At 43.8% G+C, this 24,115-nt stretch overlaps 1 protein-coding gene and 1 long non-coding RNA gene across 18 annotated transcripts in view; one reads left to right on the forward strand and one right to left on the reverse strand.

The window, feature by feature from the left end:
- LOC139054076 (uncharacterized) overlaps positions 1-24,115 on the forward strand; it is a 50,762-nt gene that overhangs the window by 25,082 nt on the left and 1,565 nt on the right. For 9 of the 17 annotated variants that reach the window (XR_011511017.1, XR_011511020.1, XR_011511015.1 and 6 more), the window contains 2 exons: positions 8,692-9,018; positions 15,663-15,725. Coding sequence is in view for 10 of the 17 variants with exons in the window: in XM_070530594.1 (XP_070386695.1) it covers positions 8,692-9,018; positions 15,663-15,695 (360 nt within the window). In the remaining 7 variants the exon portion in view is untranslated. Of the gene's footprint in view, positions 1-3,064; positions 3,244-4,233; positions 4,296-8,691; positions 9,019-15,662; positions 15,766-17,489; positions 17,671-24,115 lie in introns of those variants that run through there. The other 8 variants (XM_070530596.1, XM_070530595.1, XR_011511019.1 and 5 more) reach the window with 7 other exon arrangements.
- LOC139054077 (uncharacterized) overlaps positions 23,113-24,115 on the reverse strand; it is a 29,536-nt gene continuing 28,533 nt past the window's right edge. Inside the window, exon 3 of the long non-coding RNA XR_011511021.1 lies at positions 23,113-23,793. This is a non-coding gene — a long non-coding RNA (uncharacterized lncRNA). The remainder of the gene's footprint in view (positions 23,794-24,115) is intronic.

The raw sequence follows: 24,115 nt of genomic DNA on the forward strand, positions 1-24,115 counted from the left end.
ATCCCTCGTATACTGCTCTACTAAGTGCCAAACTGACTCTTATTGTTATTTGGGAAGTTGTGTAACGATGCGTGGCCACCAGTCCCGTGCAACAGGATAGACCGCAGGACGCTGTGGTTCTGGACATGCTGCACCCACTGTGAAAGGTTAGAAAAAAGCCCACATAAGCACAGCAGAGAAGTGGCAACATTAGGCGGTTTGACTGATAACTGTACAAGCGTCATTCAAGACACACGGAATTGTTCCTCACTTCTGGCGGCGTTTACAGTAACGAACGGCACACGCGTTATCAGCATGATAGCATTGCCTGTTACTTTCCTGTCGGGAATGATAATGCGCATGCCGTTCGTTACTGGAAAGTACCGGACTCGCCGCGTTAAAGAAAGGAAATGCGGACAAGCAGATGACGATTATCGTTGTGTGGCAAGAGGGTGTAATTATGCCTAAGAGTGTATGCTAGCCACCATACCCTTAATATAAACATATCTTCTCTGTAAAAAAAAAAAAAAGTTTAACACAGCGATTTTTGTCTGGCAACAAAAAAAAAGAAGAAGAAGAAAGTTGCTTCCAAAGATTGTGCGCATCTATTAGCGGCGAGAATTAGGAGTGGCGCCCTCTCGCGAGTGACGTCACGGCCAAGACGCCGCTCGCTCCGGCTCGCTCGGCTGCCGCGCGCGCTCGTTCCCTTCGTGTATGCTTGAGGTATGGGTGGCTCGAGCCGTACGTATTGAAGAATACGTCGGCTTCTTTCAGCTGCCATACCTTAACCACAGTTTCCTCTTCAAAGGCGTGTGAGTCGAGAAACTTTGCGGCTTGGATATCGCAAGCTAAGTAGCGTTAAAGGGGTCTACTAGGTTTTGCAATGCATATATGCGCCGTGTGTATCGGTAAATTTTGACTAAAAAAAGAATATCTGCAAATTCAACGCGCGAGGTTGTGTATGATGCTTCGCTAAACACTTAACAATCATTTAGTATTTAGCTATGAGATAAGAAAAATTTGGTAATTGGCGTCAACATGTTATCCGATGTTAGAAAGACACTGCCAAGCGAAGCTGTCATCACGATTCCTATTACTCTGGTGTGTTGTTCTATTCAAATATGGCCATTCATTGTTGCGTAAAAAAATAGTTAGGCGCGCATTTCTTATGAAAAAGTTTGCTGCTACTTTCATCCCCCTCTGAAACAGGCCTCCAAAAAACGAATTGCTCATGGCTGCTAACACGACGGCGCGTCATGTAGAGTATTTACATAGTTAATTCACAAACACCATAGTAGCAATCGCCTGAGAGATAAGTTTCGTTGTTAAGATCGAGAGCCACTCAATTGAAAGTGATGAAATGTTTCATAGTGGCCCTCAGTAGCCTTTATCGACAATATGGCACACCCCTGATCACGTAACGGTAGCAATCGACTGTCCGTATGGCGAGGCACGCTATGTTCGCGAAACCCATCAGTTCACTACAACTTCGAATTAAAACCATAAAGCATTTTTTTACAGCGCCAACTGGAATGGCTAAAGTATTCTCGAGCTACTACACCGCAGCTTAGATTGCCTACAAAAAAAAAATTCAAGCACCTTCTGTCTCACAATGTCTCGATCCAGCGTTATTTAATTATACAAACGGATAACAATTCGCTTCGTCGGTACATAAATTAAGGCTAAATTAAGTTTGCTCCAATCCAATCGCAAACATTCATAAAGAAAGCACCACAAGCCTTGCATATACTTTCACTTGATTTCTGACCCTCCACCGGGGGAATTTCGATATCTTGAATATGTCCCATACTACGAGTCATTGACGCTTCGACGTCTTTCTGGCTGCAGCTATGCGGTCCAGCAGGCATGCTTCACTAAAAAAATTGGGCCGAGCAGCCTGTGTCAGTTCGCCAAACAGATTCGTCATGTATATTCCTCAAGCAACAAGCACCAGTAAATTTCTCAAGTGAGTTTGATTTGATTTGATTTATTAATTTCCATTTACACACACACATGTACAGAGGAGTGGTAGATGGAGGTGGATGAGGGAAAAAAGCCGCACAGACGTGGCTTGAGGTAACCTCACCCCCTTAGGTACAATATGGCTGCATGGGGTAACACATCAAGCGCCATATAAATTACATTTATATAGTGGCCATAAAACATTGCAGTTATACAATATATGAAAGAACAGTAAAATATTTCCACAATAACAATGCAAAACACACTGTGGCATTGAAATAAATAAATGATATACACTAGGTAACATAGACAAAAAAAGAGGAACATAACATACATTATTAATCATTAGCAAACGCGCTCTAAAGAGGCGAGTTGAACGTGTAGCACGGAAAAGGGAATATATATTGGTACATTCCTATTTGTACTCTGTAAATAGCTGTAAGCCTTCATTAACTTTACTTCAAGTTTCCACCGCTTAAAAAAAAATAAACATGTGAAGAACCGCCTAATGTTGACAAGCAGGTAAAGAAGCAAGTGAGGCGTGTAGTATCTAAGCTCCAGTATTAGTTAAGTCCCCGTGCTACTGCCGAGCGTTTCTGTGAGGAAATGCAAAAATTCGATATTATACTATGAACTACTCGTCGTGAGCAAACCTGTTTTAGCGGAATAAAATCAACGTGACTGCTGTAGAAGTCATATATAGCCAGCTTTGTGACATACTTGTTGCACCGCGGCAGGTATGGTATCATAACTGGATTCCTATAGGCTATGCTTTTGTGATTGTCTATCCGCGTATGAAAAACCCGCAATGGGCTGGTCTGCGTCGCTTCGGCTGGCACTGTAGCGTTGCCTTCGAGAGCTGCATTGTTGTCTAAGAACTTAGCTCTTTGAATAAATGTTCGCAAAGAAAGACGTCGTAAAAATATATTTGAGACGACCACCATAAGTATACAAGCAGAGAGAACGAGGGTGAACAAACGAAAACACCGCAGAAAGCGCCCGGACAACGCCCGAACTGTAGCAGACGACAGGCGCGAGTCCGTGCCCTGACGTCACGCGAGCGGCGCTCGCAGCGCGCTCGTGTTTGTTCTCGGGGCTAATAGCCAAGCCGATCCAAGCCTAAAGCTTCCCAAAATGGCCGATTGCATCGTCGAAGTCGTTAATACACTCTAATCGTTCACTTGATTTTTCGCTGCATTGGAAATGCAAGCGGTTAATTTCGCCGAATGAAATGTCTCGACGCTTTTCAGCGCCCGTCTCGTGCTTCTGAAAAGTGCTTGCGGTATTGGCGTGAACAGACAGGCAAGTGGACGTATTTATTCTACAGTTATTGAACAGTTATCGATGCATCTTGAAGTTAGCCTAGAAGCTGTCGTTAAAAGTTCCGTCTTTCAGTAGACCTTGTGCAGCGTACTCTCAGCTCAATACGAAATTCTTGACTGCGTTCTCGAGTTTTGTTTAACGGTAATGAGAAGGAGTTAGATAATGCACATAGGCAAGGTTTTGTCTGGTCTTGCAGGAGTCCCAGGTGCTTTTTGCGCCGCGTACACTGTCGCAATCGTTACACGTCTGAGGAACCAGACTGGCGGCGCATAGGTAAAGCCGGCTGCCAGTGCAAGCCGCCGTCCCCTACATTGTCGCTATAAAGAGGAAATTTGTACGTGTACTAAGGGTACGCAACGTTTCTTTGTTCAGTATAATTTGGCGGTGCCTCCAGCAGAGAAAATGTGGATCCCGTACTGCTCCTTCGGTTTGGGCTCGGCAATGCCTCCGCGTGGCGGGCGCGTTTAAGAGGAAGTTTTAGCTCGGGTGTTCCAATCTAAATACATGTAAACGGAGTATTCGTTTTTCTCGGCAACCACTGCACCAAATTTGACGAGGTTTGTTACATTTAAAACAAAAGCTTAGAATCTAGAATTTCTGCTGGGTACACAAAAGATTTAAGCGAAACAATTGAAGCAGAGCGGGGCATGGTGCTTTCAGTGCCCAATTTTTTATAGAACATGTAGTTTTCCATTATAAAGGGGACTGTAATGCGATGTCTTGTAAGTAGGGGGTTGTCTTATATTCAGAGTCGACTTATGTTTCAATATGAACGGGAATGAAGTGTTACGCAGTTCTTTTAACGAAATTTACCTCTGCTGTTTAGTTTCCATATTGTGCGTAGAAGCAACAGTGCGTGCGCTTTCAGCTGCTCAGTTTATCTTCAATGCTGCTCTCAGTTTGTAGAGTTCATCACATGTGCATGTGCAACACATTGGCGAAGGCAATACGAACTGCATTTCTCGCTAGCTGGACAAGTTGGAATGGCAACGCACCTTGGAGAACAAGACTCGAATAGTGAAAGTCTGGTGGTAAGTCTGAAGTAATATATTTTCATTTATATTTGGTGTTAACTTTCCAGCGCAAACTTTCTATCCTATTGAAGAAACATTTAGCCCCCTGTTTGGCCTATTTTTTGAGGGCCTTATACATCAGGCCCCCTAGCAAGTTTTATAGCGTCCTCAATCACCTTGCCCCGGGGTTGCCCCGAAACCAGAATGATGCGCCTTGCACCGCTGTGGTGGCGCACTGCAAAGGGTCAACATCGAGGACAAAACTGCACCCATTGCAGGGTGCTTGCATGCAGCGCTATTTTGCCCCTGGCGCGCAAGACGTGCGCGAACACGCGCGCGCGCACATTTTGTTGTTTGCAGGTGCTGAGCATCTGTGGCAAGCGCTCGAACCTTGTCAAACTGCGTGCTCTGACATACCTGGTTGCAAGCAAACACCAATGGATCTTATAATTAATCCTGACTACCCGTTCCTGACGACCCTTTCAACGAACCTGTCCACTTTCGGCCGCTCTTCACCACATTGTTTTTGGACGAGGTTGATAAGCATGCCGTCTTCGCTGTCAGAAGAACTTGAAAAAAAGCTCATCGATTGCGGCAATTAGCAGCGCTTCCTTTCTCATTGCCGACATCTCCACTGGCTAACTCCGTTGCAACCGCAGCTATCGGGCCAGAGCATCCACGGTTCTGCAGTCGGCAGTGCGCGCGCGCGTCCCGCAGTGCTTGCTGGGGATTGCACCCCGGCGCACCGCCGATTTTCTCGGTGTGAGACGGGGCAATGGAAAACCGCTCCAACAGGGTGTGCTTCCGGTGATCGAGGATGAAAGTGCGCACCAAGGCGCCCCGGTGCGGGTGATCGAGGACGCTATTAGTTTACACTGCAATTTAAAGCTTCTTGAGACCCGAATACAGCCATGGGACATAATTACTTTTCAAGCTGGTTATTATTGCCTCCAGGCATGTTTCAAACATGAAAGATGTTTTTTTAATAACATAGTTTTAAATAACTGGCACCTTTTTTAAATATCACAGTCATACGTAGACAGGCTAAGAGCTGCATCTCCAAGTAAACATCTCATGCTCGCTATGGTAAAAACTGCATTTCATTGCCTGAACGCAGAGGTGAAGATGGAGTTATGTGTAGTAGACTGTTACTTGGCTGCTGCATCCTGGATTTTCATGCATTAATGAGGAATTCAAAACATACTTCAAGGTTGCTTCCTGCTGTTTGTGACAATGCAGAGGTCTACATCAATTTAGTGTGAAATTTCTTGAAAGTAGATGAGAAGAATATGAGTGAACCACTTTCGACAGTTCCGCATGCATTAGACTTCATATCCACGATGAATGTTTGGAGTAACGACTTCAGACTTCTGGCATTTCTTTATCGAAATAATCTTTTAAACTGGTTTGTTATTAGAGGAGACAGCAGAAATTGAATGCCCTCTTACCACACCACCATGAGGTGAGCGTGACTGCCAACAGAGAGACACTCTCCCTCTGCCTTGAGTAGCCTCCGCGAGCGATGTTCCTTCCTCACCTTGTCACATACTTGAGCCGAAGAACCACATCGGGTTCACGTGACTAGCACCATCTGCTTTTTTTTTTCTTATCCAGTTTTGTTGCGTGGCACATTTTCCACCGTGGCATTGCGCATCCTGAATTGGGCGATTTACCGAAGTAATGCATCATGGCGAGCGACACTTTTAAGACTGTGTTTTGCATTGCACTGTTTGTTTGTGTTGCCTTGACTCTGGCTGGGTGTGGCGCTTTCTCAAGAGGGAGGAAAGTGGTGTTTCATTTGAAGTTTCAGCTGTCTGTATGACATGCACAGATTTGTCATGAATACCTGTGTCATGTGCTGTAAGGCTGTAAACTTAAGAACAGCATTAAATACATTCTCTTAGTGGTGAATGCAACGCATACTTATCTTTTGCGCACAAAGAAAATGTGAACAGTGTACAGTGCTCCCACTTCTGCGTCAGTCTGATAAAAAGGTCAACAAAGAGTGATACTGCACTAAATCAAGTATCTTGAAATTGGGAGACATACTAGGGATGCTTCTGCAGCAGACATGATTGGCCAGAGAGGTTAACAATGTACAGCTGCTTGCAGTGACCAAATGCACAGCACCATCAGTTTTGTGCCATGCTATAGTTCTATCAAAACCGCCTAAATTCTTGCAGCTTTTTAGGAAAGGATTAGTGGCACATAACAGTGTGCCTATTTTTCCTGTTTTTTGAATGTATATTTTGCTCCCACGTAGCTGATGTGACTCAAAGGTTTATAGTCCTGAAAGCTTGTTTGCTTTGTTATGAATGTTACCAAAAACTTACGTGTACAAGCTTACCCCTGCCCACACTAACGCAGACCCAGTGAGTTTATTTAGTATGGAAAGCTAAAACAATGTAGTGGCTGCACTATTGTTATGAATCTGTTGTAATGATAGATGTTGCTGATTTTATGGAGTGCTTGTTTTCATCACTCAGGATATCACCCAAAATGCTAGGAGGCAAAAAAAAAAAAAGATGTATATATTGTTCACAAGATATGGTTGAGTAGAGACTGGGTGGTGGCAACCGATTGAGGGAACGAGCTCGCCTGCGGATCTTGCGACAAGAGGTTCAAGTAGATTTTATCGCATTAAAGTGCAACAAGTGACTAGAAAAAAAAAAGCCTGGGCATGTCATCAAAAGGTACCGTTGGGAACAAAAGTCTATGGATCTACACGCACCATGAAATACCCAAATTTCTTTTCTTACTTCCCATGTTGGCATACACTGGTCCACAGTAAAGTTGCAAAATGGGGCGGGCCCTCCATTTCATTCCTACTTGACAAAGTTGAGATTTCTTAATTCCACTCTTTTTAACTCCCCAGAATGCCAAGAGTTGTACTATTTCTCCAACTTTAAATGAAATTCTTACTATAGTTGTTTACTAGTTGTGCCTTTGAACAAAAAACTTATTTTTGAAGTTCTAACAACATTGCAGATAATGTTATGCTTCTTTAACGAGAACATATTTGCTTTGTGACCTTTCATTTTTGCAGTGCGTTGCGAGCTGTATAATCTCTCATATCTACTCTTCTTGACAGTACATGCATGTTACCTGCGCAAGTGTAATTTATGAATAAATAATGTGATTGCAGAATATATTCAGTAATGTTAATCTATAATGGCATCAATTGGGCAGATGTAGTTGGAATGGAACTGGCACAGTCCTGTAGTGCTAAACCTTCACTAGTATAAGACTGCAAAAACAGGTATCTTTGCCAATTACTCTAAATTAGACTAGGCCAAATTTTTTTACATTTATAAGTTTTTACTGAATACTGGCTCTTTCAGTATCTACCTATAGGTCACTATCTCTGCCGTGGTACTTACCAACAAAATGGTATTCTACTTATTGTGAAATTCTGAAGTCCTGGAGACTGTTCCAGTGAGGAGCTTTAATTGCACTTAAACACTAACCTTTAGTTGCCAAGAATGATTCTATTTAGCAAGAGCATGCTTGGACTATGACACAAGGATGGAGGCCAAAAAAGTTACTGCCCTTCCACTGCTGGGAAGCGGGGTGCAAGCGAAGCTTGGGATCTGAGGCTCTTTGCAACGCCTCACGGCGAGGGCGGCACGTCAACGTCGACCCCATCTAGAATGAGTTCCCGGTGGCATCAATCAAACATTGCCTGTTCTTTGGCCAAACGCACAACACGTGGCCTGCTCCCACTGCCATTCCTTCAATGCAGCCTGCTCTTTGGCAGAACAGACCAAACGCGGCCTCCCCATCTGACTGCTGGGCCTGAACTGGTGTGGGAAACTGCGGGTGTCGGGCGAGCAAACACGCGAACACACCCTTTCCCTCCTCCGGAAGAAGGGGATGCCCGTGATTGGCTCATGCCTTGCGCTGCTTCTACTTACCCATCTTAAAGGCAGCGTTTGATGAACTGACAGTGGCTGAATCTGTTAGCGTGGTGGTCTCGCGATCCGGAGGTCGGTGGTTCGAATCCGCAGCCTGATAAGCAATTTCTATTTTTGCGCAGCTTGGGTTTTTTCGCACGGTAACACCGACACCAGTGAGGCAATACAAGCTTCTGTTAAAAAGGTCGCAAATGGTTGCATCTTATGCCCGTTCCTGTTGATGTGGACATTCAGTGTTATTTTTCACTGTCAGAAGTATCCTTGAAGAAAGGGGGGGGGGGGTCAACAAAGTATCGGCACTAAAGAAGCAACGTCGACGTACATGGTAGTTGAAATAAATCGATGATTAAATGTTGATTATGCTGTCATGTACGACGCACAAATTGTTAGATGGATCTGGCGAGCTTCAAGCTCATGTGTCAGCACTCTCATTGGCCTGTTGAGCATGTTGAGCCGACGCCGCTACGACAATGGGACGCTCACTGCTTCTGTTGTAACAGTTCCTCCTGCTCGGGCTGACCTGCCGGCCTCCCGTCATTCTGGAACTTGGCTCCGTGGGTGTGTCACGTACCTTGGACGCGCATGCGTGGTCCCCTTGGCCGAGCCCTGTCAACAATGGTATCGTCGATCTACCGCAGAACGAGGGAGCGCCTACGTGGCATGCGGCACCAGCTTTGGCGGATGACGGAATCATCACCTGGCAACGCGGGCAATGCACCAGCATGAACATCGGATCCGGCGCGCAATATAAAAGCCCGCCACAACTGCTCTCTGCTGGGCACGACGCCGCTACGACAATGGGATGCTCCCCGCTTCTGTTGTTACAGGTTAGTTACCTGGACAATACCAGTGGCTATAAGTGCAATAATCGCTGTCTAATAGCGGTGTCGTGCCCGATTGAGCTCTATGACAGTGTCAAACGCGCACTCTGCTGCTTTGTGCGACTTGTTGCGGTTGATGCTGTCTGGGGATGTCGAACTTAATCCTGGACCTGAAGATTCTGTTTTAGACATTGTACGCAGGATAGCAGCAGGCCAAACTGCAATTTTGGTGGAGCTTAAGGGGATAAAAGAGAAGCAGGACGCCACAGACGTTGAGGTGAAATGCCTTAAGGACAGAGTCGCCACTCTCAAGTCCACCCTTAGCCTACGTGAAATCTTTGGGACAGACATACCTGACGGCATCCAGTCATTTTCACACCAGTTAAAAACCATAGCTTCAAGGTGCGAGGACACCGAAAACAGACTACGTAGATCAAATTTACTGTTTTTTGGCATCAGCGATGAGTCCGGTGAAGATTGGACGACTTCAGAGCAAAACGTCGTCAAACTCTGCGCTGAAAGGCTGGGGCTTACTTTATCAAGCGACCAGTTTGAACGAGTGCACAGAATTGGTCGATTCGCTCATGACAAATGCAGGCCAATAATCGCTAAGCTGGTCACATTTAAAGACAAACAGAATATTTTGGCTTCTGCAAGGAAGCTAAAAGGCTCCCGCTGATCTGTCCGCGAGGATTTCGCGCCAAGCACTCGCTTAGCAAGAAAAAAGCTGTTAGAATATGCAAGAGCACAGGACAAACCCTGCAAACTTTCACTTGACAAGATGCGCATTAACAACAAGGAATACATGTACGATGTTGATAGAGACACCGTCGTATTATGTAACAGATAGCTAAAGAAGTCTACGGGGGCGCAGGTCCCTAAACTTCCCTCTTCTACTGAATCATCTCGTTTGCTCACAATATCGTACACTAACATACGCAGCATACTAAATAAGCGCGATATATTTTGTTCCTTTATAGAAGATAGCAAACCCGACGTTCTAGCTCTAACAGAAACATGGCTACACCACGATGTTTCAGATAGTGAAATTTTTATAGAAAGTGACATATTCAGCATTTATCGGCATGACCACAATGATAAAAAGGGCGGTGGTGTCTTACTTGCAATATATAAAAGGATTTCTTCTTATGAAGTTGACACCTCATCATCACTTGAGATTATCTGGGCTACCTGTCAAACCATTTGTGGAAACATATTAGTTGGTGTCTGTTACCGCCCACCTGAAGTGTCCCTTCCATTTGTTGATAAACTACGCGAAAGCATTGTCACTGCCATGCAGAAATGTTCAACTACCGTATTTACTCGCATAATGATCGCACTCGCGTAATGATCGCACCCCTAAAATTTGTCGTCAAAATTCGATTTTTTTTATTTCCCGCGTAATGATCGCACCCCGAACTTGCCGCAGCGATATGTCGTGTGCTAAGTCTAGCGAATAATGATCGCGCTTACCACCTGTCGAATGCTACGCGAACGACTCTTCAAGACAAGCCAAGCAGCCTGCACGCACTAAACATTCTTAAGTAGATGCCTCATTTCATTACTTTCATCACTTTCCACACTTCCATGACAAAATGAGGTACAACCAAACTTGCCTTTATTATGGGTTGGCTTTATAATGGCTGATGTCAACAAAAATAATAAAGGCGCATTTCGATTCTTTTCATCTGCTTTTGCACTCGTGAGCACGCAACAAATCGCGCGCGGCAATGATAGTAGCCACGTTTACTCTGATACGTTAAAAGTGTACCCTATTCATACGCCGACGCTTGTAACACAGCTAAGATATTCGCCCACCATTAGCGGAAAGTAGTGAAGACAGATGCCGCAGTTTCCGCAGCATGCCCGTCATGTGTTTCTGTCACTGGCAGCTAAGCGCGCCCACCTATTTCTGTCCCCTCAAAGTGGACATGGCTACGTTATTGCCGCAAACTTGCCGATATTAACGATATTATTCATCACTAATACGGAAGAAACTGTTTCAATGCACGTAATGTACTCACGAGAAGAAAAAAAAAAATCGCGTTCGGCTCGCTCCGCTAGCCGCCATTTTTGTTTTGGTGTCCCGCACCCGCAATCTCGCATCCCGCAGCAAACGCGGACGAAAAAAAAAATTTTTTTTTTCCCGGGAAATTTAACCCGCATAATGATCGCACCCCTGAATTTGCTTCAATTTTTCTGACAAAAAAAGTGCGATCATTATGCGAGTAAATACGGTAGTTATGTTTATCTGCTTGGCGATTTCAATTTTCCCCAAATCAATTGGCCATGCTTGTCATCGTCGTGCAAGCACGCAACCGATTTCATTGAATTAACCTTGGACTTAAATCTTTCTCAGGTAATCAATCAACCCACCCGTGACAATAACCTCTTAGATTTGGCACTAACTACCGCACCTGAAACCGTGTGTCCTGTGTTAATTTCTGACGGTTTCAGTGACCATAAGCTGCTTCAGCTGACGCTCCGAATTCCCATGTTATTCACTGGGTTTCAACATAAAAAAATTCGGGATTACAACAAAGCTAACTACATTTTCATCAACAGTGACTCATTCTTTCCGTCTTTTTCCCAACGTTCCGTTAACGAAAACTGGATACTTTACAAAGACAAATATATTCCGTACGTTTCGGCAGCGAACGACAAATCTAAACCATGGTTCAATAAAAAACTTCGAACACTACGTAATAATAAAAAAAAAAACGTCTGTACCGCAATGCTATAAATCGGGAGAGTCCTCATGGAGCAAGTACAAAAATTTCCTTAGTGAGTACACTTTAGCCTTACGCACTTCTAAAGACAAGTACTTCGCTCACGACTTACCTTCTCTCCTGAAGACTAATCCGCAAAAATTTTGGCAACCGTTAATACCCGGTCACACTTCTGATATTTCTCTGCTAGACGACAAACAACCACCTCTTTCAGACGGGGAATGTTCATCACTATTTAATGCATATTTTTCTTTTGTTTTTACAAGGGAAGACCATTCCGATATTCCAGTGGTTCCGGATTACGATTACCCATTTATGGCACCCATAAATATCTCAACTGAAGGCATTGTTAGCCTCATTAACGGACTTAAAACCACATCTGCTTGTGGTATTGACAATATTAACACTAAGCTATTAAAAAACACAGTATCTACTTCAAGTGTCATCCTATATCATATCTTTAAGCAGTCCTTGTTGTCTGGTGTCTTGCCCGTTGAGTGGAAGATTGCGAAGGTTTCCCCATTTTTAAAACTGGAGATAGACATAGGCCTGAAAACTATCGCCCAATATCGCTAACATCTGTGTCATGCAAACTATTTGAACACATAATCGCCTCGCACATTTACACGCACCTAGAAAAAAAATAACTTTTTCTTTCAGAAACAGCATGGCTTCAGGAAAGGTCTATCTTGTGAAACACAGTTACTAGAATTTACCACCGATCTACATAGCAGTATGAACAACAGTCAACAAATAGACGCCATTTTCCTGGACTTTTCAAAAGCATTTGATCGCGTTGCCCATTGCTGGCTCATTTCTAAAATATCTCATCTAGGTATCGACTCACTAACCCTTTCTTGGCTTAGAAACTTTTTCTCCTTCTCCTGTCACTGAGGTCACGTCTGGTGTACCACAGGGGAGTGTGTTAGGGCCTCTGCTTTTCCTAATATTTATTAACGACCTACCTTCAAACATTTCCTCCGGCATACGACTGTTCGCCGACGATTGCGTTGTTTACCGACAAATTAATTCTATTAACGATCATACTGCCTTGCAGCATGACCTTCACATTATTACCGACTGGTGTAATATATGGAAAATGTCTCTTAACCCTTACAAATGTAATAATATATCGTTCTCACGCAAGCGCACTAGCTCCATATTCACATACACCATAAATAACACGAACCTGTCACGTACCACTACTTACAAATACCTTGTGTAAACCTCACTAGTAACCTTTCTTGGTCTCCGCATATCACTACAATTTGCGCAACTGCATCTAAAACCCTTGGCTTTCTGAGGCGCAACTTGCAAAATTCATCTGCTGACGTGCGTAAATTAGCATACCTGACATTTGTACGCCCGCAATTAGAATTTGCATCAGCTGTATGGTCACCACACCAAGAATATTCAATAACCATGCTGGAACGCATCCAGAACAGAGCTGCCCGACATATAACTCGGAATTTTGATCGAAAGTCAAGTATGACGCAGATCAAGCTCAATATTTCTTTACAGCCCCTAGACATCCGCCGGAAGATTGCTTTGCTCTGTCTATTTCACAAATATGTTCATTCCGATAAGCCATGCATATTACCCCTCGAAACCCCCGTCCGTACGTCCTCAAGATTACATAATCATTTTAGCTTCTAGCGCATTTTCGGTAAAACCACTGCTTTCAATTTATCTGCTGTACCTCGTGGCATATCCCACTGGAATGGTCTTCCCGATGATATCGTCACGATAACTGATCGTAAAATATTTCGTGAACGCCTGTGCGTGCTTTTTACATAATCTCCTTCCTTTTATATATCTGCTATGCTTGATCATGCTGTGCTTTGTTTTGTTTTTAGTTCAGCCACTGTACAGTTGTCTTAGGTTTATTTTTGAGTTGTTTCCATTGTACTTAACAGTTCTTTGTTACATTGCCCCCCTTACTCAATACCCGACAGGGCCTGTAAGGTGTTTTCTAAATAAATAAATAAATAAATAAAAAATGTGCAGCATCGGTAAGATTAGCATTTCCTCTCTTCATGGTGGATCTACACGACGGACGGCGCATCACGTGACTACGCGTCACGAATTTGTGCCGTCCGCGCGTCATCCGCGACCCCCACGGATAACAAATGCCGTGCTATTTTTCGCATCCGGATTTTGGGAGTCGAATGCTGCGGATTTAGCCTAGCATGCTCTACAGTCTGGCAACAAGCGCGGCTTTGGGATCTTTCTGAAACAGCTTCATCGCTGCTGACACCATTCGTGTCTGTTCGCGAGCGTGCGATTCGCACAAGAGCGACTGAAATGAACCTGAGTGGATGAGGTAACTTTGTTCTTACATCTCGTGGAGCAGTTCGCCGCGTTGTGGGACATGGCTCTCACCGATTACGTGGACACGAGAGCGTAACAAGACCTCTTTCGATGAAACAAGCACTCGTCATCATCCAATTCGGACAAAACGACAGCCATTGCGGCCAACCGTTGTTTCCTTTCGATTGCCATTTTCATTCAGAGTGAAAAACACGTATGACAGTCTTTGTTACACCGATGGCGCCATCTAGAGTGAGTAGAAACAAGCAATCATAATAACTTACGTCCACTGAGATCCGCCCGGGCCGCCACAACATCGTCGAGGCCATGTTCAGCCATACAGCCACTCTAAGCCTACACGCAGAGAATCTGAGTATCTGTTTCGGAAACGGTGCCCACTCATCACGAATAGATTGCTGTCGAAGCTTCTGGGCACAAATATAAACCAAATACAAGCCTCAGTTTGAAAATTACGGGTCACACAGTGGACGACGACGACTTGACAGGTTCGAGGCGGACGGCAGTCGCTTCGGGTGGTGTCGCCATGTTTATTTTTCCGGCGCGGTCGTCTGCTCAGTCCGTCCGTCGTCTGGATGGGCTTCGCAGCCAGACGGGCGGCGGATTAAGCGTCCGCGGCACAGATTTGCACGGAGCCGTCCGGCGTGTGGATACACCATCAGCGTTGACTGCTGCATTGTGGCGTGGTGGAGCACTGCCATTACGAATCCCCTCACAAACTATGAGCTACCAAGCTGCACTAAGACCAGTGCACCAGTTTCAAGGATTACAGCACGCATGCATGCGCACTCAGATGTGCATACATACAAATTGTTGATTACGTCTCTCATTGTACTGTTACACTAAGGTACGTTTTAATACTGGATAAAATTGCTGCTTACTTTGCACATCACATAGCATTAATTATAAAAAATTCAGCATGTGCATATTATAGCCGGCTATAAAAAAAAAAGTACGGGGCTCCTTCCAACACATCATGCTATGTTTCGCAAGCTGTTCCAACAATTAAATAGATGATTACACAATGGTGGCCGCTTTTCATAAGTTAGCTTCGCTGGAATACATCCGTGTTAGTGGCAAAGCATACGAATTTGGTTTCGTGTCTTGGTGAACTGTGCAAGCTATTTCCGGCCCAAATTTCTTTTTAAAGAGTTGCACGCATTCACCATCATCATCATCCTACCTTTAAGTTCAATGCAGAACGAAGGAGCCTCCCTGCAATTATCATTGTCTTGCACTAGCTGATGCGAACTTGTGCTTTCAAATTTCATCATCTCACCTAGTTTTCTGTCATCCTTGGCGAAACTTCCCTTCCCTTGGCGCCCATTCTGCAACTCTAATGGTCCTCTGGTTATCTACCCTATTCATTACATGGCCTGCCCAGCTTCATTTTTTCCTCTTAATGTCTACTAGAATATCGACCATCCCTATTTGCTCTCTGATTCACACCGCATTTATCATTGCATTGCTCTTTGTACGGTCCTTAACGTGTTCTCGAGATCTTCGTTAACCTCCAGGCTTATGTGCCATACTGCATGCTTAGAAGAACAATGTATCCAAGTTGACATTTTCAAATTCCCCGATTTTTTTCAGGTTTTCACCAAGTTTCACGTCAAGATGGGCTGACACCATGTCACCTGATGCTGTCACTCTCTGGTAAGCATGTTAAAAAAATAAAAACAATGCAGTTTGAACAGTAAGGAGTAGTGTTTATTTTATTCAAAATAGAAAACTGAAACAAGGGGTTTGTAAAATGCACAGCTACTAAAATATCTTCCAAAGAAACTCGGTGCCCTTTAATCTGTGAAGGCTGACCAGCGGAGCTGCGTATGTGGGCCCCTTAATGGTGAACTGCACTTCTGCCGCGGGTCAGCCTGGTATTGCACTACCTATGGGATTGGCCCATGTGTGGGGAGTGCTTAAAGCCTGCTTCATCTCCGCTGCAGGTTGGACTGGCATTTCATGACCTTCGGGATTAGCCCACATATGGGGAGTGCTTAATGCTTGCTTTACTTCTGCCTCGGGTTGGCATGGTATTGCACTTTCTTCGGGATCGGCCCATCGTATGAAAAATTGTTGGTCTATGCGCGGATGCGATCTGCCAGATCTTAGCAATAGACAGCTTCACTGTAAAAAAAAAAAGTGGTCTAGCTCACGGCAAATAGTCAAACATTTTAAAATGCGAATAAAAAGAGATGCATACAAAAGCAAATAGAGCTATTTGTATCAACTGATAGCAAGCTCATTGGTATTATGCCCGAACTTTGTCACATATCAGATTCTCCAAGCAACTGGAAAGTCAACCTCACCTGTCCTGAGATACTCTCAGACTGCGCATAATGCTTCAGTGTTGCATTTCACTGCTTTAAGGGGTTTATTTTGGTGTGGATGTGGGTAACCTGCATCTTAGTGTAAGCCAACACTTCGCTTTTTGAGCTCAAGCTCCTTCAAGGAGGCGGCGGCACAGTTCCTTTCCCAGTCATTCCTCAATGCAATGGTCCTTCCTATTCTTGTCCTCGTTCCGCTGTGTGTTCGCCCCATGGACCATTTGAAGCATCCTTTTGGTCAGTTGTACAGTCCGATTTTTCAGAGTCCCTAAGGGCCGCTACAATGTCCAAAAAAAATGAATGCATGTCTTTTACTGCCATTAAGGGCCCAAATCGCCACAGGCACGTCCAAAAAAGCTCTGAAGGTCTGCCAGTACACTGATTAAGAGTGTCTCAAGAGTGTCTTGCTTCACTCTTGAGCAGCACTTACTGACTGCACAGTAATAACAAGCTCCACCAAATGGCTAGATTACTTCTGTACTACTCCAAGTGTTCCAAAAAAACTTTTGGAACACGAAGTAGAAAAATAAATTCTGCTCCTAAACTGCTCCAGAATGACAACTTTGTGCTTGAAATCCTAAACTGTCTTGACCACCACCACTGAGGGGTTGATCTTCAACATCACTTACGTACGTAAGATAAAATCTTAAGAAACACTTACTGGTTGTCTAAACATTTTGAAATGGTTTCACAGGTTCTAATTTAACACTTCTTATATGCACTTTTTAAAACATAACAGTGAATAACGATTTTGGTATTAATTTCGGTAACATATTTCAGTATTCTGCAGTTGATTTGGAGGATTATGCGTCATCACTGGTCTGCAATTATGGAAGTTTAGAGATAAAAAAGTGGGGGCAAGAATGCCGACGTTTTACACATTGTCGTTGTACAGAACGAAACCTATGCAACTTCCCATAAAACTTGTTTATATAGTATTTGAAATTACCCTAAGAGAGTATGTAAACAGCTGGGGTTTCATAGTTCTAGGTTCTTATGTTTTCGACTAGCACCTCCCTTTAAATGGCAGTAAAAGGCATGCATTAATTTTTTTTTTGGACTGCCTGATTTTCTAAATGTTTTGTTTTTGCAGTCCTCAGGGAACCACCCCTTGCCGCCAAGAAAAAGCACCTTTGACTGTAGCAGTAATCAGTGATTCGCCTAATTGGCAAACAGTTCAGTATGCCAAACAGCCTCGAGACAGCTGTACCTCTGACAGAAGGCACTAATACACAGTGCAATGCACTGTTTCTGCACCCTAGACTGTGGGATTCTCATCCCGTACTCTTGGGTCAAAGGAACGACAATACAGTAGTGCAAACAATCACAAAGGCATTTATTGCACCTTTCATTGATCAATGCCTGCTAGCCAAGTTGCTATCCACAAAACATGCCAATGGGCACGCGACAAATCGCGGAAGTCCGACTCACCGTGACCGGATAGCGAGCGAATATGTTCGCCCCTTGCTGGATCCCAACGCCTGGTTGTTCGCGTGTACGGTCACGCGAACGGTGGCTCTTTCATATAAGGCCTCACGAGACGGTCTTGCAGAAGCATGGATCGGCGCACGCCTGGCACGTCCGCGCTGCTTGCCGTCCCGAACCAAAGAGGAAGCGTGTTCTCCCTTGCGCCCCCAAGTAACCCTGCCGTTTGCATGGCCTGGGGCCCGCGGCGAAGCCGCAATGCAGGAGACGGAAGCTATACAGGAAAAACAACATATCAGGGGACGTGCGACAGTCGCGCATCCCCACAAGACAAATGTGATAAGAGCTATATTATGTGACCTATCATAACTGCGTGGTGCCAATACAGACAGGATATGCAGGGCATGTAGCGATGTGGACAGTAGCAATGGAATGATATCACCAGTGTACAGAGCGATGAATTCATTCTTTCTCTGTTACTGATAATCGAGAACTGCATCAATTAAAAAATGTGAGAAAAATTAAGAGAAAAATCATGTGTGAAGGAATACTACTCATCATATCTATTGCAATTATTCTCAGACAGCATTCCCTCTTTTTTGCTTTTATTATTAGTGCATTTATATAGTACTGCTCACCTGCTGTTCCATGTGTTCCATCGACACATACACGATCAGTTCCAAGCCTCTTGAAAAGCTCCTGTTGTGGTGTGGTCATGATGACTAGCATAAAATATGTCATCCAAAAGGTCCTCATTTTTTCTCTAAAAGAATGTCACTTTTTGGTGTTTAAAGAAGAGCAATAGGTTCTCCTTTTCACTATGCATCCTCTCAACCCAGAGTTGCACGCTCACATAGTCATTATCATGCAGCCGCTCGGTCTTTGAGACTCTGGCATCCCTCATTATGTTGCGGAGACCCTGCTTGCTTAACAGGTTGATGCGGTGCAATGTCTCATCCACGTTGGTCCGCACATTATCCAGTACTGCATCAATGGACACGCCTTCTCGCAGCTTGTCTTGAGAGAGTAGAGAAAAAGTGTATATTAGTTGAAGCATAAATAACTATTACCGGGCACGCAAGGAAGTCAAATGGGCACTGATGAACATTTTTTAATATCATTATTTAGAATTCCTTTAATTGAATAATGAGTTACATTGACTTACAAAAACCTTTTGCAATGGTGGGTGTTAAATAGTTCAAGCTGTCACAATTTTTGTTCTTTTTAGGCCAGCTCTTTGCAAGGACATGGTGCTATGCAGCCTTCAGCTGCTGAAGAGGCAAAATTACATTTCTGAATTACACTACACGGTTACATTACATTTGAAGAGGCAAGATTACATATTTAAGTGTTTCAATGTTTGGTGTCATTGATAAACCGTCATAGGGATTATCTGCACTAGTGTTATCAGGTACGTAAGTGAAGAAATTTATTGTGTGTACCAAGTTTACAGCTGGGCTGCCAATTTCATCCTTCACTGTTGGTAACCTTGTTCGCACAAAAGACATTACTGAAGCATTGTGAAAGCATTGCACTGGGCTGGACATGTGAAGATTGTGGTTCATATCCTACCCAGGGCAAAAATGTCTTCCACTTTTATTTCCTTTACTAAATATTGCCATTATTTACAATTTCTATCCTTCAGTTAGGACTTCATTTTCCAATTACATTCCATAGCAGAAGTTATTGCCACTTCCATAGTGGCATGCCACCATAGAAGAGCAAAACAGAGTCGGCAATCGAAAACGTGCAGCATTTCCAGATTAACTTAAATATAAACATCACTGTTACTGACTGCATTGATGGACATAATTTGATTAATGTCAATATAAAAACTGTCAAAGCTTTCAGCAATTATTTATATAGTTGATTTATCAGTCATTCATCCATATTTACGGAGCAGACACACCTGTGAATGTATGCTTTGAAGGCTATGCAGTCATGTGGGTTTTTGAGTTAAAGGTATTATTTCAGTCAAGTAGAGTACTGACTGGACACTTGAAGCTGTTTTATGAGTTCACGTCTAATACCCAGGGTGTCTACCAAGTTGACATTTCGAAATTCCCCAAGTTTTCCAGGTATTCCCTGAGTGCCACTGCAAATTTCCCTGAGTGATGCAGAACTATGTTTTATATCAACACGGGCTGAAACCATATCGCCTGATGCTGTCACTCTCTAGTAAGCACATGAAAAAAAAAGCAACTTAATCCAATTTGAATACTAAGGAGCAGTGTTTATGTTATTCAAAGAGAGAATAGACGGCAGGGGTTAGTAAAATGCACAGCAAATAAAGTGTCTTCGAAAACAATTGCAAATAAGGTCGGACATTATCAAATACGAATAAAAAGGAGATGCATACAAAGGCAAATATTTTCTAATATGAGCTATTTCTATCAACTGATAGCAACCTCAGTGGCATGAGGCCTGAACTCTGTCACAATTGAGATTCTCTCTCAACAGCTCGTAAGTCAACCTCAATAGTCCTGACATACTCTCAGCCCACGCACGACGCCAGAGTGTTGTGTTGCACTGCTTCAAAGAGTGTATTTTGGTTTGGATGAGGGACACCTGCATCTCGGCATCAGCCAAAACTTTAATTTTTGAGCTCAAGCTCTTTCAAAACGGCGGCAACAAGCTTCCTTTCTCATTTATTCCTCAATGCGTAGGTCACTTCTGTTCTTGTCCGCCTTCCGCCACTCGTTCGCCCCAAGAACCATTTGAAGCATCTTGATCAGTTGCACAGTCCACGACCGATTTTTCGAGCTCCCTGGGGGCCGCGAAAACGTCCGAGAAATCGGCCAGTTGGAAAAAAATAAATGCGTGTCATTTACTGCCCTTAGGGGCTCAAACCGCCACAGGCACGTTCGAAAACGCTCTGAAGGCCTGTCGGTACACATATTAGGCATACCTGTGCTCGTACTGTGACAGGAAATGCCGGGTGCCCGCGCGCATAATTAAGATATACATACTGTATTCCGTGGCGCCCCTTCCCACGCTTGTTATGCTTCACTGCAATACTTTTCCGTAAGCTTTACCGAGTAACATTTCTGTACAGTGGCGAAGCTGACTTTCACGAACCGGCATTATGCAACGCACCGTGTTTTCCAAGTTTCTAAGCCAATCGCAAGGACCACAAAGGTGGAGTCCGTGCCATTGCTGACAGCAGCGAATTTTTTCAATAAAAAGTTCGGCACCCAATGACAAGAAGCTTCGTAGCGAACGTTGAAGCAGCTAGGCCTAGCGTTGCCGCAGTGGTGGCAACGGGTGCCAGTGGATCTGCGTGCGAGTGCCGGTTCGAGGCGGCGAAGTAATGAAAACGGCAGCGGTGGTGCCTTTGATTAATGCCGTTTCGAACCTGCGGTCGCGGCAAAACGTCCGGAAAATCGGACGGCAAGGAGTTCTTGCGTCGGAAATTTCACACGTTCTGATACGTTGACACTATAGGGTACGAGGTGGCGCCGCGAAGCCGTCCAAATTATCAGGAATCTGGAAAGTCGCTCGTTGACTGTACACTGGCAACTCCTCCTGCCAACGACGAGTCATTACGATTCCTGTCTGCTATTCGAGCCAGCATTACCGCGACTTTCGACCCTTTCAATAAAATTGCCGCTAATTTTCCCTGATAGAGGCCCAAATTCCCTGAGTTTTCCCTGACTTTTTCCAGACTACTCAAAATCCCTGAGAATTCCCAGTTTTCCCGGTTGGTAGGCACCCTGAATACCCCTGTCACACGGCAAATCTAATGTCATTTACAACGAATGACATTTGCTGATAATGCCATTTCTTTAGTGTCACACGGTAAAACGTAAGGACATTTTCGTATATGACATTTACAAACAAATGAGTTCGCCAAACTCATTTGCATTAGTTTGGAACTGAATGTGTATCCTCGACACCACAAGTTTACCAGTGTTTTGCAAACAGTACATGCTTCTATTTTGTTTTAACAAAAAATCACTGTTATTCTACCCATTTTATTACCTAATTATTGCTTTAACGACATTAAAGTCCATCACGTGTGTAAATACAGAAAACTACTCTCAGTCCAGTGAAAAGACAGCCGTCTTTATCTTTCGCTGCAGCAGTTGTGTTGGTTCTCACCGGAGCATCGGCCGCGGCCACTTCAATTGACTTGGCATAAAAGCGTGCGCGTGTTTACCTGTGGCACGCGCCAAGAATGAGGATATTAGAAGCTCGCATGCACATCAGAACGGCGATGACATGCAACTGCCCTTCTCTTACCACTTTAGCAGATGTAGCGGACGCACGTATCATTCTCTTCGCCCTGTTGCTTGCCTTAGCTCGACTCGACTTCGTTGGCAATGTCGACAAGTTCGTGATCGAACGCTACGGTTTGAAAGCAACGATCACGTATTCTAGTGGAATTTAGCATATTGGAAAATAATTATTGGACAAAAGTGAGTTTGAGGCGTGTCTTTTTTTTTTACTATCGTCATTGTCATCATTTTCAAATGACAGTTTTCGCCTTGTGGCAGCGTGCTTCAATAATGACATTAATCGCAAGAAATGTCATTTGTTGGAAATGACATTAGGTTTGCCGTGTGACGGGTATAAGCCTAATTATCGTGATCGTTCCAATCATGTTTCATTCACATAGCTGATTCATGAGCATTCAAAATATTTAGGTACCATATTTTCCAAACCATAGGTGCCACTATTCTTTTCATTTTCGTCCAAGCGTATTATACAACAGTGTAACTTATATATGCAAGACCAACATGAGACACTCTTTTTCTCCAGCAATGTACTTGCAGTTTATTTTACCTGCTAGAATGTGCGGCTCATGAAATTTTTTTTTTAGTTTAGTGCCCTGAAATAGGTAAGTACGACATATTAGGATAAGTGTATAAACATGCACAATCGCATTTCACGATGCTGACCAAAGTTAAGATAGATGCATCTTATACAATGAGTTATATACACATAATTTTTCTTTGAAGGTTGTGAAAAGAGGGGGAAAGGGGGCGACTTGTACAACAGTTCAAATTATAGTCCAGAAAGTACGGCACATGGTTTGTGAGCCCTACATATAGTAGAGTAAAATACAACTTGAGCTGATGAAAGTTTCACATGGAAAGCACATCTGCTGTGGATGACCTACAGTAGTGGTGAGAGGTCGCAGTTTCATCGATGTCTGTAATACTTGCACATCAGTTGCGGCAAAATGGCAGACATAATTATGTACAATGCACCTTAAGTAATCCCAAGTGGAAATTATTCCAGCTTACTGCTATTTTGAGACATTAAATCCCTCTAGGATCATAAGTCATACCAATCCAGTTAACTGCAAGCCTGAAAAATAAAGCAGAAAGAGAAAAAGCCACAGTCTGCTGCGTGGCCTACAGTGCACCAGGAGGCACTACACCTTCCTGCTTGGTACATGAAATGATGCAAACAAGTATAACTAAAGTCGTTGCCTGCAATAAGAATAGCCATATAGGTCAAATATAGGCCACTGGCTGTGCCAAGGTAGTTGTTAGCACTGTGAAATAGGAGAACGGTTCCCTTTTTTCTCTCTCTCTCTGAACTCTTCAGGCATTGATACAATGTAGCAAAATGATAAACATGTTTATGATGTCATTAACTATAATGCCCTGCAGTCAGTAAAGGTGGCCTCGAATGATGTCGAAATCATGAATTTCAAGCGCACTAACATGTGCTCCAAGTTCACTGCATGGTCTGGCATGAGTATTGCCTTGTATTTGGGGTGTTGAAAACTCAACAACCACTCTTTATGTATTATAAAGCAGAGCAAAAGCGGTTTCTTACCAGCAATAGCAGCTCTTTCCGACTTGGACAGAAAAACACGACCCAGTTCAAAGTCGTGGCCTCTGTGCTTGAATTGGAAAACCACATACATACCTGTGTTGTCTTCGGTCACAGCCATTGCCGCAAAACATCTTTTTCCACACTTAACACTTGAAGGCCGCTTCAGCTTTTGTTTACTGTAGCTGTGGAAAAAGATAACCGGGTGGTTTATTCTAACTTAAGCACTGGACTTCCAACACATGCTTAATGGTGGTTCTACTACACCATTTACACCATTTAGCTACTATTCAACTTGCCTGAAACCTGGCTACGTGAACTGCGCAAAGGTGTGGTATTTTCACGCTTTCAGGGCAACGCAGCGTTTTCAGCAGGGGTATGAGAAGGAGACTTAAATATAGGAAACAAATAGTGAACGTGCAAGTAATTCAGTTTGAGATGGATCATCTACTAGACTTTTCAAATATTGAGTAATATTTGCAGTAATGCAATGGATTGCCCGAAGTC

The sequence above is a fragment of the Dermacentor albipictus genome, chromosome 1, assembly GCF_038994185.2.
Source record: "Dermacentor albipictus isolate Rhodes 1998 colony chromosome 1, USDA_Dalb.pri_finalv2, whole genome shotgun sequence".
Classification (NCBI taxonomy): Eukaryota; Metazoa; Arthropoda; class Arachnida; order Ixodida; family Ixodidae; genus Dermacentor; species Dermacentor albipictus.